The sequence below is a fragment of the Hyposmocoma kahamanoa genome, unplaced genomic scaffold, assembly GCF_003589595.1.
Source record: "Hyposmocoma kahamanoa isolate Upper Pololo Valley unplaced genomic scaffold, ASM358959v1 102, whole genome shotgun sequence".
NCBI lineage: Eukaryota > Metazoa > Arthropoda > Insecta > Lepidoptera > Cosmopterigidae > Hyposmocoma > Hyposmocoma kahamanoa.
The window spans coordinates 3,980,963-3,997,715 of record NW_020653337.1 but is presented as its reverse complement, the minus strand read 5'-3'; the positions used below and the strand labels follow the sequence as shown (position 1 = coordinate 3,997,715).

The following is a 16,753-nucleotide window of genomic DNA, read 5'->3' as shown; positions in this document are numbered from 1 at the left end:
CCTCGGTCCCCTTGAAACGTGCAAGTACGAAACATGATGGAAGATAGTAAAAGCTGCAATCCCGTTAATCGAAATCAAGCCATACCCTCCGCCGACGGTGATCATCGTACTATCGGCGGCCATGAACAAATTTTTTGCATGTGGAGTACGCTCGTCTACTTTCTTTTCCTCCTCATCTCCCAATTCTTTCAATTCTTGTATATTTTCTTCTTGTTGTTTCTTCTTCTGTTCTTCTTCCACGCAGCCAACCCAGGGGTATTTAGCGCGGTCGGGATGCAGGCTAGAAAAGTATCATGTTAGAGAAGTTTTAAGTTTACTGACCCTCCTCCTACAGTGATCATCTTGGAATCAGCAGCCATGAAGAGTTCTGATCCGTGCGCGACCCGCGTATCTTCTCCCTTGTCCCCTGAGCCCTGGGTGAGGCCGACCCAGGGGTATTTGGCGCGCTCCGGGTAAAGGCTGCAAGCCAAGGATGCAAACACACGATGAAGCATTCAGTTATTTTGTGAACGAGTAGGTAAAGAAGAACGAACATGGTGTGCTCAATGTGGGTGTAAATAGAAGACAAATGATTGATGAGCATTGTTGGGTCTCGTGCATAATAAACCACTGCAATGAATTTTATAAAATGTCAATAACACAAAAACATATTTTCGACAATAGTGGTGTCTGTGTCACGAATAATATACACATATCAATGTGTAGGTTCAAGCATGTCTTTGCCAATTACTAAAAAATCAGTCGTTTTAATTAATTTCTTTTAACACCAATGGATTTTTTGGTCAATTTCATTTTCAAATTCAAATTATAATTTCACAAATAAGTAAAAACGTACTTTATCCCTAAACAGTTTTGATATGTGTAATTAGGGTGTTGGTGCAATGGGCTCACAAAATTTCACAAAGTCGAAGAATACTTGTGCCAAGTATTTTGTTTTTAAAGTATCAATCGGCTTTAACTCCAGAAAATATTTACACTGCAATTTAAGTCACTATAAATTGACAAGCAAATGTAACAAAGTTCGTTCGTTGTTCTTCGACGCATTCTCATTCAGTGAGAGTGCATTCTTTCGGTGGTGGTAAAATACAATGAACATTTGCATTTTGAACATACGGAATCGGAAAACTCTCAACATAGGTTTCAACGTTTATTTGTATGAATTCATACAGTAAATCCAATATATAAAGATTTTTTTTACTAATTTTCCGATCCCGATTTATAATAGGAATAAATCATTCTTCAAAACAAAACAGTGCATGACTTTGACAATCATGAAATGTAGTAAGTACAGTCAAGAGCCAACAAGCTTGATGTTTTTGACCGTTCTAATTGTAAGCGTCAGAGTTTATTCTGAAGTTCAAGCTTCGTCAAACTTGACGTGCTTGTAGAACCTATATGTTTGAACTTCCGTTCAATAAATTTCAAATACTATTGTAATGTAATAAGCAACTTCATTTGCTTTTCATATTGCTCTTATAACACAAAAGGCGTTCTTTAACCATAATAAAAAAATAAAATAAGGTCAAGATAGTGCCCGAGACAAACAATACAATATACAATTATAAATACGCCACTTTGTGTTCTAAGTTTTAACATGCGATTGATAGTACAGCGGGTTTATAATCCGTCTTGTTATCTATTCGAAATACGGCTGAAATTGATCAAATTGTAAGACAGGATACAATGAACGCTCCGTACTATGACAAACGTAATAGACATAAATACACAAAACAAAAATATCCCATGCAAAATATATAAAAATACAAATAAATAAATGCACAATATTTCAACATGCAGTAAAAAAATAACAAACAAGCAAAATACCTTTTACCCGAAGGCACCAAATAATACATAGACTAGAAATTTTCATTTAAATACTGCTGATAAAAATAAATAAAATTATTAATAATAAATTGTAATATGTAATAGAGGCGGGGTTAAATATCAGGAATAAATTTATAATAGAACTATATGATACATTTACAACATTTGCCATTTAAAAGCATTACGTAATTAGTCTGGCCAGCGAAATGTGCCACAGCAACGTTTAAAAACAAGTCTAAAATGTCAAATTATATTTTTCGTAAGGGAAACAATTTTTGAATGTCAAATTGCGATTTTTTTATTGTTCAGTCCACAAATTATTATTCAAAATAAGAAGGGAGCTGAATTATCTACGGCAAAAAGTAAAATGTCGTCGAAAGAAAAAAATATTTTCTCTAGAATTAAAATTATCGATATGAATTGAACTCGAAACAAATTACGGCCCCTAGTAATTAATTATTTATGAATTAGTTTTATACGCAAACAGTAACTTTGCTACTAAAGTGCAATATTTGAAAACAAACTTTTTGAAAATTCCCTTTTTTAACTAGTGTTACGTTAACCATCCGAATAATTTTTGAAATGGTGAAAACTTTTCAAAATATTTTTCCAAAAAGGCTTTAGTATTTTCTTAAAAGTATTGGAAAAACGTAACACGAAATATTTTCGGATCTTTTTCTCTAAAAAATACAGTTTATTGAATATGGATATTTTTTCTAGAGCCAACACTCTATTAAACTAATAATAGCAGCTACTTCTTATCATATTATAAACACCTGAACCATAGAACTAACTCTAAGACTAAGGGTCGTATTCCAGAACTGTGCTCAATGCTCAAGTCAGGATTTGAGCAGACTTGAGTATGATTCCAAGCACTGGAAATACGACCGATGCTTTAAACCATACTCAAATCCTGACTTGAGCATTGAGTAGAGTTCTAGAATACGACTCTTAAGTTATAAAACGAACGTTGACTTCGTTTTGTAAGTACAAAAACTTGCTAAACCCGCCATCTTTTCTACGTCCAAGTCAAAGTTCGTTTTATAAATCTCAGCCTTAGTCGGACCCGACCAGTTAAATACAACAATAAACGAAACTGTTGCAATACTTTGCGCTGATAGCTTCAATTAGTGTTAACAGCTTATAAATATATTTTTTAACTTGCTGCCATCTTGTGCACGTTTCGTTAGTCAAACTCATAGTAGAAAAATAATATACATATTTTTTCTAACTAGCCTTTAATAAACATCGAAAGCAAAACAAAATGTAAATATACTACTACTACTAATATAACATATTAAGGCAAAAGTTGACAAGGATTTGAAAGAACATACTTTTTGAACTGACCATTTGAAAAGTCAACAAATTGCGCTAATTTTTGAGGTTAAAAATTATATTAACTGTCAGCCTTTACCATTGGTTGCAAAGTTGCACAGCCACTTCCAGTTAATAATAATCAAGTGTTCTTTGTATTGTACGATATTTTTGTAAAAATTATTTTGAGATAAAACGTGATTATTATTCGCCGGGAGGCAGATGTTCTAAGATATATAAAATAGATAATGATTGCTACAATACTACATTGCTACAATAACGTTAATTCGCACGGACTCAAATTAATTTTTTTAAGGATTTTTTGCATTCAGTAAGAAAAGGAAACAAGATTTAATTTATATTTAAAGGTACCAACTTCTGAAGATCTTCTAGTCGTCCATGTTCATAATTTCGAATCGTGGATTTCTTTTGAAATTCGCATTCACATGAATGTCGACTATTTTATAAAATGTCTTTTGTTCTTTTCTTACACAGATACATTTTACGATCGCACGATGTGATACCAACAAATAGTGAATAATAAATAGTTTGTATTAAATCTAGGTAAATGGGGACTTACCTAAACAGGAATGTTTCTCCGGTGCCAAAATACGCCTGTCTGTTTCCACGTTCGTCCTTTTGGTTCCTCTCCAGCCATCGCGTGGAACAGTACGCTCCAAATACCTGAAGACAATTGAAGATTCTACCTTTAGTTTTGTTTGTATAAGTAGGGTTACATTGGCGCAGAAGTTTGTCCACTTAATATAGACGTCTCTATTGAAATGTTCATAGACTTAGGCTAAATCTTCCTAGGAATATTTTGGCTCGTATCTAGTTTGTACGTTACACAATAACCATGAGGTTGACCATAAAGTTCATTATGTAATATCGTTACAAAAATTCACTTCCATTCCGTTCCGCCGCAATATAAATTGAGCCTTAAGGTACAGTAAAATAGGACCTGCAGTCTGTTCAGCACATAGAGTTGTCACATTATTAATTTAGACATATCTATAGGTCGCAAATTATTTGAAAAAATATAAGAATATTCATAATTGAAATAAACTTTGTCAAAAACTTACACTTTAATTATTTATTTATAATACCAAGTGAAGGAAAGTGCTACATTTGTATGAAGCTAAACTACTTATTATATTATGGTTAAAGGCTCAATGTAACCCTCACCAGGAAATTAGTTCATTAGATAGGGGACCATCCTATACTGCGTTATCTACCACTTGAACGGCAGTTGAGAAAGGTATCAAGAAGTCCCGACAAGTAATAGCATAATTATTGCCAGACAATTACACCAATTGCCTAGTCTCAAAAGTAGGAAATCTCTTTACTGTAAATACCAGAACGATGGAATTAACTCTGGGGCACTACAGTCTGTCAGCAAAATGACATTTATAGGGTTACTAGTTTGCACATTTTTCAAAGTTTAAATAGTTATGTAGTTGTTGTCGATAGTTTTATCGATAGATTGCGAAAGAAAATAAAATTTTGCCAAAAATGACTGAATTGTGAATGTTACGACGTTCTAGTGATTACTACTTGCGTTATTGCCTTCTTTATTCTTATTTTGACAGTTAGCCTACTAGTACCGAGATCAATTTTTATTCATATAGGTACATTTTAACAAGAATAGCCTTATTTGATTATATTTATCGAATTAAAATAAAAAAATTAATATATATCTCCTCTTTTTATTTTTCATAAACATAGTTCTAAATCCAGTGTATGTACGCATGAACTTACAAAGATTGACAATTCAAATGAACTTGTGCTCAGTAATTGGATGAATAATGTGTTGAAGATGATTCAAATGGAACAAAATTCGGCTATTTATTCCATAAGCGTGATCAATCTTCAGTCGATAGGCGAAATAATATTTATCGACTACAATCACTATTACCGGAACAACTAAACCAGAACAATTATTTTTCTCAAATTGGTCAAATAAAGAACGAAAACCTAGTAGTTTCTAGAATCATTCTTACCTCGTTATTGCAAGTCTTGATCATAAGCAACGTAGGCTCATGGTGTTCTACGCGCACGAAGAACGTGGTCAACGAGCACCCGTGCTCCTCTGTCGTGTACAGCAACACCGGCTGATACATCGTGATCCTCACCGGCAGCCATGACCACAGCGTGAATAGCTGCAAGCATTTTGGGAAAGTAAGTCGACTTGTTTTTAATTTTAATTCTATTGGAAAGACGTTTTAAAACCTAACAGCCTTCAAGTCATGCAAATGTCACTCCTTACGGATCTATGTATGTCGACACTATTTTCGCGTTTAGATGCCACGCGTGACAATAAAAATAAGTAAAGGCGCCTTCGAATTGACGCGAATAGAAGCGCTGCACAGCCTTTTTTTTACCACTAAAATCGGACATGTCCCTGTTAACACAAGAATAAGAGAGAACGTTTTATTTTTAATACACGAGTATAACTCCCATGAATCTCACTACAATAGTTGGAGAAAACTTCGACCAAAGTTTATGTCCCGTACTTGATATTTTTTGAAAATAAAATTCTAGAGACCAAATTGTTGCAACCGTGTAGTTCGTTAGATTGTATTTTGAAAGGCCTTACCTGTAGGCATATTAAGAACGTTATTTGAGCGCGCTGCCACGTATAGGCTGCGAGTAAACCCTTTTAGTTATTTTTCTGTTTAATTTAATTTAATTCTCTGGCTTTCTTATATGTTAATAGAGGCGGCAACTTGCTTTAAAATCTAGCCGCATAAAGACTAATTCCACAAAAAAAGCAAGTTCTAATGAATAATTTATGTTGTGGTGAGAATGTGGCAGTAATTTTTAGTTCACTAATTGTGACTGCAAAAGTGGCGCACAAGTCACGACAAGCACTCTCGTACATTTCTACATAAGTTTTGTTTATAGTGACCCTCCCTACCGACACTTACGGTATACGATAAGGGCTGTATAACCTGTGCAAGCAGGCTTGCATATGCACCTCATCAGTCAGGTCCTGACCCCAGATCAACCCTTGGGTGAGCTGTCCCGGATGCATGTACAGCGCTCTCCCTATATCTCCCTGTCTGGAGGACAGGTACGCACATTTCCCGTTACGTATTGCGCAACTAACGGTTGCCATCGCTAAGCCGTTGACTCTAAAGACAGTGGCGTCGCAACTGCGCTTCCAAATATTATACTAAAAGTCGCGCGTCTGAAGCGCTACTATAAGCATCTAATCTGAAGGCGCCCTAAGACATAGATACGTAGTTTGACATAAAAAAAGGTAATAATTCGAAACTGTTAATTTAAATCCTGTTGACAAATATTGAACTACGACTTGCTAATTCAGCTGTTTGTCCAATAACGTATTTAGAATGTAAAGATATCACTCTTCAAAGGGAATTTAAGGAATAATCCAAATTACTTCTACTTAAAAGTACTAGCGGCCTGCGCGCGAGTTCATACTCACGGATGACACCAAGAACAATGTTCGTTACATAATTAGCTTGAGTTAGGTTAGTCTAGAAACGGTAAGAGCCGACAAGTTTATTCTTTTTGACATGTTTGACTGTGGAAATGTACGTTGACCTTAGAAAAACCACTGGGCTCCAAAATCTTGCAGTGGTTCAATGTACCATCGAACTCTTCCGAGACACAACTTCACGTGTGCAATCAGCTATAATTACAGATTCAGATGAATTCAGATTACTTCCGTTAAGAGATGGCACACTAAGACGAGTAATATTATAATAATAATATCTATACAAAGGCCTATCCCTTGGACTTCCACCTACACGTCCGCCTCGGCTTATGCCCTGCCAACGGCCATCTTATGGCATCCATTGAGTGGCACAACATTCATTATTTTAGTGTAGTTCTTTTTGAATATGCTAGATTGCAGCATAATGACAACGGCGCTGTTTTAACAGACCTTTATATCTTGCACCACTATTGTCCGGTATTGAACTATATGTTCATCGAAGAAACATAATGAAAAATTATGTACATATTACTTATTCGATCTAGAGTAAAATCAAGTCGAAGTAACATATTGTCGGAGTAGCGTCTGTCGAAGTTCAATTTTAGAGTCAGTAAAAACATGAATAAATATCGTAAATATAATAATTTTATTATAATATGCCTGTAAAAAAATATTTTATTATCGCAAAAAACAACTTGTCAGCCAGTTTATGGTTATCTTTCTATAGATTGTTAAGATGCAATCAGTTATAAAAGTAATTCTATAGAAAAATTCAACGAACAATGTTCATATACTCACGCGCAGACTACGTATACTGCATAGCAGTAACAAAAAGACGGCACAGTATTAGTGGTGTCATTAGTAGACGACTACAGGTGCCAAGTGCGTGTGCGCAGTAACTATACAAGTAAACAAATTGCTACAACGATTTTACACTTAAGAGACATGCACATTACTACTTCTACAATGACATCTAAGGAATCATAACGTTCGTTAGAAAAAGTTAGAATTGACACTTCAATTGAAGTATTGCTATCACAAACTCGAATTTTTTTTGCCGAAATAACTTTTGCTCGAATTTTCATTACACCGAAAACCGAATTATAACAAAACCGTTGTTCTTTCAGGAAATGTTGGATGTTTATACCAAAGACAAGATTAGGTTCGGTTAGGTTAGGTTAGGTTAGGTTTAAAAGAAAAAAACATTTTCCACTCAAAATCACTTTGGTGGTTATGAAAATTCGAGCAAACGTTATTTCTGGAAAATGTCGTTTCGGACTAACTAGTAACCGGCAAATATTAAGCTCGTCGCCTACCAAAGAAGTTAGTTAACAACCGATAAGGGCTTCCGTCATTTTCACTAAGCAGTGACGATGTTAAAAATAACGGGATCTTATTCGTTGTTTAATCCGTCACGCATGCACGTACAATCCTTAGAGACACATGGTTCCCCTAACGAATTTGACACCGCGTAGCGTCCTAAAGCCACACGGTACCTCTAAACCGCAGCAGCTGCACTTTAAAATCAGGAGGAGGTCTTCAATTCGACGGCCATTTATGAACCGATTTCGATGATCCTTAGAATCCTTAGATCCTTAGAGGGTACTTCAGTAGTGGTCCCATTTAAATTTGAGGAAAATATTCCACCACTAAGAATGGCAAACTAAGGGAAGAATCCGGCTTTATGCACTTTCCGGTAACCGATTTCGATAAATAGATGTAAATGAACTTGATAAGTAGTTATCGCAACAAAAAAGAAAAAATATAGTGGAATTGACAACCTCCTCCTTTTTTAAAGTCGGTTAAAAAGTTATTTGTTAAAATCGTTACGTTCGCACATATGTCATTGGCACGCATGACGGCTTAAACAAATTTTTCTTCTTGGATTTGTTTCATAGCGTTATTTTCTTGAGCTCCGTCTTAATATTTGCAAAATACATAATTTTGCATCAAGTAGATGTTACCGATACAAAAAAACACTTTGTAACTTCATGAATTTACAAAAAAAAAACGTCTGGTACAACACATTGTGACTAGAATTTAAATAACAACAAATTTCTAAATCGAAATATGAAAATAATTTTGGTTTTGTTGAAATTCGGGGTCACTCCCATGTATTGAATGTATTCGGTAATTTCATTATACATAGTTATTTGTAAAATAAGACTACATCACTAACATTAAATACAACAAATTTTTTTCCATGTCTTTTTACAAAACATTAGTAGCAGTAGAGCTCCTTGTGAAAGTGTTCGTCCAGGGAAGTATTGCCAGCTTACCTATTTCTGCCGCCAAGCAGTAATGTAAGCATTACTGCGTTCCGGTTTTGAAGGGTAAGGGTGCTGGTGAAATTACAGGCACACACTTGTCAACTTATATCTTATGGTGCAGTGGCAGTGCTCCTAAGAACTTTGTGATTCAGAGCATTGAGTGGCACTGTAACTATTAAGGACAGGCGTGTCGCTTACCACCAGGCGCGCGACTTGTTCGTCCCATCACTTATTATTATTAAAAAGTAGTAAGTTGTTTAGCAACGCTTCTCGCGTGCTATCATTCAAAACAACAAATGTTGGTGGTAGATGTTTTTTTTTGCTACTTCACAGAGTTATTACCGTATAGGACGCCTCCACACTATTAATTATCATGCAGTATTTAGAAACGCAGCTGTAGCGCTACAACAGCGCTTCTAAAAGCGTTTAATTTGAAATCGCCTTTAGAGCAATTTAATTCGTTGTTATTTTTGTACAAAAGTAAAATACGAGTATGAGGGATTATTAAAAATCATGGAACAAAAATTGTCGTTTATGAATATTATTTTAGTAGAATAGTAACAAAGTCCTGCGAGGTTTTTACTATTTTACAAATAACCGTATATAATGTTAGATCTCCGCACAAGCACACCGAATTCGCACTTACTCTAGCGCGCTATATTCAGACACTTTTAAGAGGGAGCAGAGGAAAAATTCTTAATCTTCGATTTGATTTTAGAGGGGTATATCCACTTTAAAGTTAAAAATAAAATATTGTATGAGTAACTACACAATATATTCAAGCATAGACATTAATCAGTAAATCAAATCAATAAAGTTTCCTCGACAGATAAAAATCACGAAATGACCTCTAATTTTCACATTTTTTCGATTTATCCTCGAAATGCTACAGGTTATTAGGACAAAAATTAGATAATTATTTATATTTATGCATGATCGACAACTGTGACTACGGATTTTTTTAACCCCTTCAGTTTTAGAGTTATTCCGCTAAAACGAATTTGGTACTTTTAATGCGCAAAATTCAACATCTCCTGTCCCATGTCACGCGAACTTCAGGCATATATTTGTTTCACAAATTTGGGCGGAGCCAACGTCAAACTTTTTTGGCATGAGAGCTCTTAATGTAACTAATATTCAGCTAAGTTCTCCGCAATTCTGCAAAATTACCATATTATTTTTACTTACCGAGTTCTTAGGTTTTCACGATTGTTACATATTGGAAATAAAACTATTTATTTCACGGGCTCAAATCGTATTAATATAATAATATATTTGATTTTTCAAGCAAACCTACGTTTCGGGTCTTTTACAGGTTCCATAGTCACTGCTGAGATGGGTACAGTCATCGACCAATTACTATGTCTAATATTAATGAATAGAGATACGCAAAAAAATGATTCATTTCTATTATTCTTGCTTGCTCATGTACAGGGCCGGCCATAGGGCGAACAAAGTGGCCTCTCCAAGCGCCAAATCCCAAGGAGGCGCTCCTTAAGAAAAATAAAAAATTCTTCACTTTTCGATATTTTGCTTGCAAGCGTGGCTATTATGTGAATGACCTCATCATATAAGCAAGCAGTGCCACCGAGCATGGATGAATCGAAAAATTTGCCAATCTTAAGACCTTGTCGAGACTTCCAAGTTCCATGTTTGAAAGGGCAAGGGGGATGCTATTGTTGGATCTCGCATGATTCTAAAACTACCCAGGGGCCGGCCATTTAAGTGCGAGTTCGGTGTGGTAATGTCGTCAAATTACTGTACGATTTTACGTTAGTTCTAGTTTATAATTATATGTACTCTGTACTTATATTACATAATCAACCGATAGGCACCTATGGCTGAGTTCTTTATCAACGTCTCCACCTGTATTTAAAAATGACATCATTTTCGTGTTAACTCAGTACATACACTACATTGTGCTAACTTATATCTATATACCTCACAAAGACAATATTGAATAAAACTATCTTTTTTTTCATGACACATAATTAACTACATTACCTACGAATTACAGTGTAAGTGCGTATTAATTTAACTAACATTCCTTACTAACTAAATATTTAGTCTACATCCAACAATTAAATAGAAAAAAAATCCCTCACAAGCGACCCGTTTTTCTGCCACAGTGTATTCGCCCAGTCAGTACACCCGCGTACAATTTTAGTGGGACATTTCTTATTGATGCAATCGTAAAGTTTTGGCGCTGTACCAAGCGACCATTAAAATTATGTATATACAACAGTAATTGTTCGATAGTAAATCTCTTTGGGACAGTTTTAAAATAGCATTTATAAAATGCTTTTGTTATAATTAGGTAACCATTGGGAATATACCTCTAGCTCAATTTACACTGCCTTCAGTTGAATTCTCGCGCAGTTTTGGGAGTTCCCGCATCTATTTTGGACGTTACACCGTTGCAATAAAGTTCATTATGCTATATACGATTTCGTTACAAAAATTCGCTTCCATTTCATCCCGTGGCAATATAAATTGAGCCTTACGTTTGTCAGAAAGTGATAAGGGAACTGAAAAATAAAATTTAAATCGAAAACTTTTAATGTCCACATGCACGAAATTAAGTACGTCTTAAACATGCTTAAATTGATAAGACACTCTTAACACAATGTATTAAGCAATTTGTTTGAACTTATGAAACTTGTAAATATCTATTATAGATAACTAATGATTACTGTAATTTTATATTTCTAATTATATATTTTCTTTAGTATCTCATTGGTTAACATTAGATTTTTAGTGATGTATACACCTGTAGTGACTTGGCACCTTGTATAGTGAACCTGTGTGTATTTTTTTAAAATATTGTTTTGTGTTAAGTTGATGGTGTATCTTGAAATAAATAAATAAATAAAAGTGTCTTGGCAACCATTGGTTTAATACATACTTAAGTTTAGTGTAAGTGGACATTAGACTATAACGACGATATAGATATTGAGTAAAAAACATTAAAAAAAATTCAGAACTTCCTATGCTGATGTTGCAGAAGGAGTCCCATAGCGTCCTTTTCCTCACTAACTGCCGTATCTGACAGTTTGTCGCATTTGAGACAATACGGTCTTAGGGTGACACCAGACTAGTTAACACGGAATCGGCTTTAGCCGTTGCAATTAGAGCGACAAAGACGTCACGCGTTTCGCTTCCTTTCGAACCACCACCGACGCGAAATGTACGCCTTTTACGCTCTTATTACATGAGCATAAAGATAAATGTGGTCTCCCTTTCTCAGCTTTCAAAGAGAAAGTTCTCCACTAACCGCCGTTTCCCTTTTCCATATATGAATATTACTGATTGGAAGAATGAGATTGACACGGGCTGCAGCTCAAGATGTGAATTGCCAAACGTTATTTACGATAGTTAGCCAGGAGAGAGACGATAACATCAGGTATTTGTTGTACACAATAATCCGTGAGGTAAAACTTGGCCAATAAGTGTGCATCAAAGAGAAACATCCCACTGCCCTAACCCCTATCACCATACTACAACCAAGGTGAGGTTACTTGGGTCACCTTCTGGCGGAGTTCAGACTGATGTTGGTGCTGGTCCTTGAACACCGCGTTAGGGAATGGGAACCACATGGCCAGGTGGGAGGAGCGCGGGCTCTGGAACACGCGTCTTCCAATTGATGGATCAAGGAATTTGGTTGCAACCCTGGTACGTCTGTTTGCACAGTGGTTTTTAGAGACCTCAAGTTTCGAACAATTTGTCGAAAACGAAATATTTAATAATCGAACTTGATAAATAACTTTTCTCCGATAAAATTGTATATTACGTAATTAATGGGGCGGAATTTCAGAATAAGGCGCGATGCCACCATTTAATCTGATTAAAAATAAAATTCACCGCTATCGTAGCCGTGTTGAAAACATTCAAATGATCTGTCAGTTACTGTAGTTTCTACAGAAATTAGCGTCATCATACCACCAGTCGTAACCACGAATCACTGTTCTGACGTCAATGAGACATATCGACAAACTCAAAATATCATGAGTCCTGGAGCTGGCGCTGTTGCAATGTTGCTAGTAACAATGGTAAGTGACACGTTATTTGAAGTTTTTGGGGAGCTATCAATATTTGACTTCCTTAGTACATTTACCATGAGTTCACGGTGTTAATAGTCAATAGACTGCGTAAAACATATGACCATTTTTTTAGGTGAAACAATTTTTTCTTACAAGAAGTTGCACGTTTAGGGAACCACTACATTCGGAATCGTATCGGCGGCGGTCCGAGCGAAAGCGAAACACGTTAAAGCTTTTTCTAGCCGAGTCTAGCTGATTCCGCGGTAACCAATGTGGTGACTCCCTGACTGACTTCTTGTCATTGAAATTATATTGAATGGTGGAAATGTTGTCATGTTATATCATGACCCATGTTTTGAATTTAACAATTATATTATTATATTCAATAATTGCAGCAATAATTTTAGGTAACTAATTCAATCATGTTGTGATTGATCCAATTAAAGAGTGAGATTAAATCCATTAAAACCATTTAGTCATAAGAGTCAGTTTTTTCCCCGTAGAGGTACTACAGTTAAGAACACATCAAGTTGACGCTTTGGAATAGAATTTAATTAAATCACCATGCATTCCATCAACGCTGTAAACAGCGCCCCCAGCGGTCACAAACTAATTGAAGTTGTCTAGCATATTTTGCATAGAAACCACCAACCTTCAACACCGTAAACATGGAAGAAATATATAGATTCGTTCACCTGCACTTGATTTGCTCCTTTTTAATAAAAAGTGACAGGTATTTATCGTTATCTGCATGTTCCATCATTAAACCAAGCGATTGCACAACAGCAATGCCAAGTCTACATCGAGTGGCGTACGGTCGAAATTTAAAACTACTATTTTCGGAGAAAGAAAGAAAATAATATTTATTTACTTTCATTTTCTTATGATAAATATCTTTATATTAAACATTTTTTCCTTGAGCATTTGTCGAGTTGTGCATTTCAAAAAACCGATGATGATATTTTTTGTAAGTAAAAAACGGTTCCCTGGACATTATTTCTACTAATACTTAAAACTGTGTGCGTAAATCAATCAGAAAATATTTCATCGTCAAAAAACGTTTTTATACAATAAAACTGATGCGTCACACATTTGATTTTTAAAAATGGCAAGCAAATAAACAGTGTACAATGAAATATAGTCACTTATGGATGGATACGTGGTGTTAAAGTCGCCGAATAAAAACTGCACTATCACGAGTCTTTTGAAGGACACCAAATCATAATCCTCAAAAGGGATCTCATGTCACACTATTCTATAGTCATCTAAATGCCTAATGTGGTGGTACAAAGCCAGTAAATAGACATAAATACATTCATAACATCGTCAACCGAACAGAATAAACATAAATGTACAGATCTAGCCGCCATGCGTTCTAGCTTACGATACTTACTTACCATAAACGCAAATAAAAATTCAAGCAACGTCGTTCATTACAATCCGTCAGATCTAGATGCTTTGTAGTGCTTAATCATATTTGTGGGACGGAATTGGGGCAGACTTTTAAGAACATGGGAACACTTTGTTTCAGTTGGTTAAATATTTTAACCCTGTTAATGATGTTGAAGTAACTTTACAAGAAGCGATAAATTTACTGGCAAAGGCCGTCTATTCCTAATATGTTGTATTATTTACAGTATAGACGTTTCTTTTACATGTAGATAGATTCTTGTTTTGTTTTTACAATCTTTTTTAACGAGTACTACTGATATTTGGACACAGATGCGTCCATCATGGTCAAGATACGACAGGAGCAGACGTAACCGAATTAACTTTGAATATATTCTGTTAGATTGCGCAGTGACCACTGAGATAGAAAGGTAGTAAAAGTGTCAAATGATCTGAACGTTAAAGTCAAAAAAAGTTTCCATGTCGAAAATGGACAATTTGATCCAAACTATGTACATATCTCATAAATATTTGATAGAACAACAACAATGTCTTAAGGTACATTTTTCAACAGCTTTCAGTTTCAATCTAAAGTGCACCGTAACCTCATTGTCTAAAGGTGTATTTATCTCGATGCACAATCAGGAGCTTTACACTTTCGATTTTGGACCGTTATTTTCGCCATCAGCTTACGAGTTGACTTTCAATAATAAGTGTCAAGTTAACTTACTGCTGACCCTGAATATATGAAAAAATTTTAAGTAGGCACTCTGAAAATATAGTTTAAATTTACTACTTTGGAAATTTCAATGTGTACAATTTGGTGGTTAGTCACTTTTACTGACTACACGCGGTTAAAAAACCCGTTAGTTATCTCAATAGTCACCGCAAAAAAAAATATTCTCGCCCCAAAAGTTTAGCCCCAAGTCCGTCCCAATGTTCACAATCAAAGCTTCAGAGGTCGCAAATAAAAAAATAATAACACCTAGTGTCAAGCGGTGCTAAACATCGACAAGGCTGTTATCTTACTTCGCTCTGGTCTAGAATCTGGGACTTGATAGCCTGAATGGGGTACACGCCCATGGAAAGGGCGCGCGGACCTGGAGAGTGCGCGCCCTATAGAAATCACATGGTTAGCACACAAGGACACTTCGTCACATGCCACGTCACTAGTTATTAGGTCTTCTCGGAATAGTTTTGATATGGCACCGTATATAGGACATATATTTGAAAAATGGGAGAAAGAAAGCTCACAAAAGAGAACTTTACCAACAATAGTGCTATTTCATAGTGCACCATGAAATTTAGACGTCAAGTGTACCTAAGCGTAGGTTTAAGTGCTCATGCCAATTTGATTGTTACATTACTTAATTCAGTTAGTACTTTGAAGATTCTTATACAGGTTAAATTGTAGAGCACTTAAGTCACGGTATTGTTTCTATACAGTGTAAACACTACTTTTCAGTATTTATTTGACTAACGTGGTAATGACACCATTTTTTTTTTACAAAATTTAGCATATTTTAGTAAAATAATTATTGTAAGAAAAATTATCATTTACAAAAGTATATGAATTGTTATCAAAGTTTTGAGCTAACCATTCAGGTATAACAAAACATATTTTTTTAGCAAAAACATTTTTTTCTTTTTGACCACATCATATTCATGGCTGGATGGTCGTATCCAGCCGAATCGAAGAAATTTTTTCTTGGCGTTCGATTTTTGTATTAATCATTGAAAACACTTTTGTTTGAAAAATTATCATATTTTTACAAAATTTTTTAATGAAAAATTTTTTGGTGGATAATCTGAATGAAGCATTCAGTCAAATTCATGAAAGATAATGTTTTATTACGAAACAAAACCGTGATCCAAAGGACTACAATAACTCAACATTTCTTCTAAGAAGATACGGAATATTTCCAAGTAATCATATCTTAAAAGAAATCCTATGTGTTGGATCTTGTCTTTGGGGTACGGGTGTCCTATTACAGGTACCATTTCTCTCACAATGTAAGTCCAACCCATATGTGTGCTTATGCTAACATCACCACCATGGTGATTGGAAATAAAAGAATACTATTTAGTAAAATAAAAAAAAAGAAATTCGTATATGCCACATCAAAAGTATTAAAGCCGACACTCGACCACAATACTGGAACGAACAATAACAAAAATTGTCATCTATCCGGCCTCAATGTACGCCAACATTGTCTCCACACATTTTGTTAGTAAAAAATCATCCAAGCTATATTCATTGGTTGTTGTCATATTAAAAATATTACAGGAGTTTCTTCTCTTCTCGTAACGTCACACACATGCTGTTGAATAAAGTTGTCAAAGATCGTATAGTACAAGGAAATCACACTAACACATTAGACATTCAAAGCCTATGAAATGACTTCGGTTTATTCATGCCATTGCCAGAGACAAGAAATATTAAAGAAATAAAGAGA

The 16,753-nt window shown here is 35.2% G+C and overlaps 1 protein-coding gene across 9 annotated transcripts in view; it reads right to left on the bottom strand.

Annotated features, from left to right (window-relative positions):
- Positions 1 to 16,753, bottom strand: part of LOC113235559 (TBC1 domain family member 24) — a 191,146-nt gene that overhangs the window by 3,961 nt on the left and 170,432 nt on the right. For 2 of the 9 annotated variants that reach the window (XM_026471343.1, XM_026471352.1), the window contains 3 exons: positions 5,139 to 5,297; positions 3,719 to 3,822; positions 86 to 280 (listed from right to left, as the gene is read on the bottom strand). In XM_026471343.1, coding sequence (XP_026327128.1) covers positions 86 to 280; positions 3,719 to 3,822; positions 5,139 to 5,297 — 458 coding nt within the window. Of the gene's footprint in view, positions 1 to 85; positions 281 to 321; positions 460 to 3,718; positions 3,823 to 5,138; positions 5,298 to 12,386; positions 12,489 to 15,326; positions 15,414 to 16,753 lie in introns of all 9 variants that reach the window. The other 7 variants (XM_026471309.1, XM_026471293.1, XM_026471300.1 and 4 more) reach the window with 7 other exon arrangements.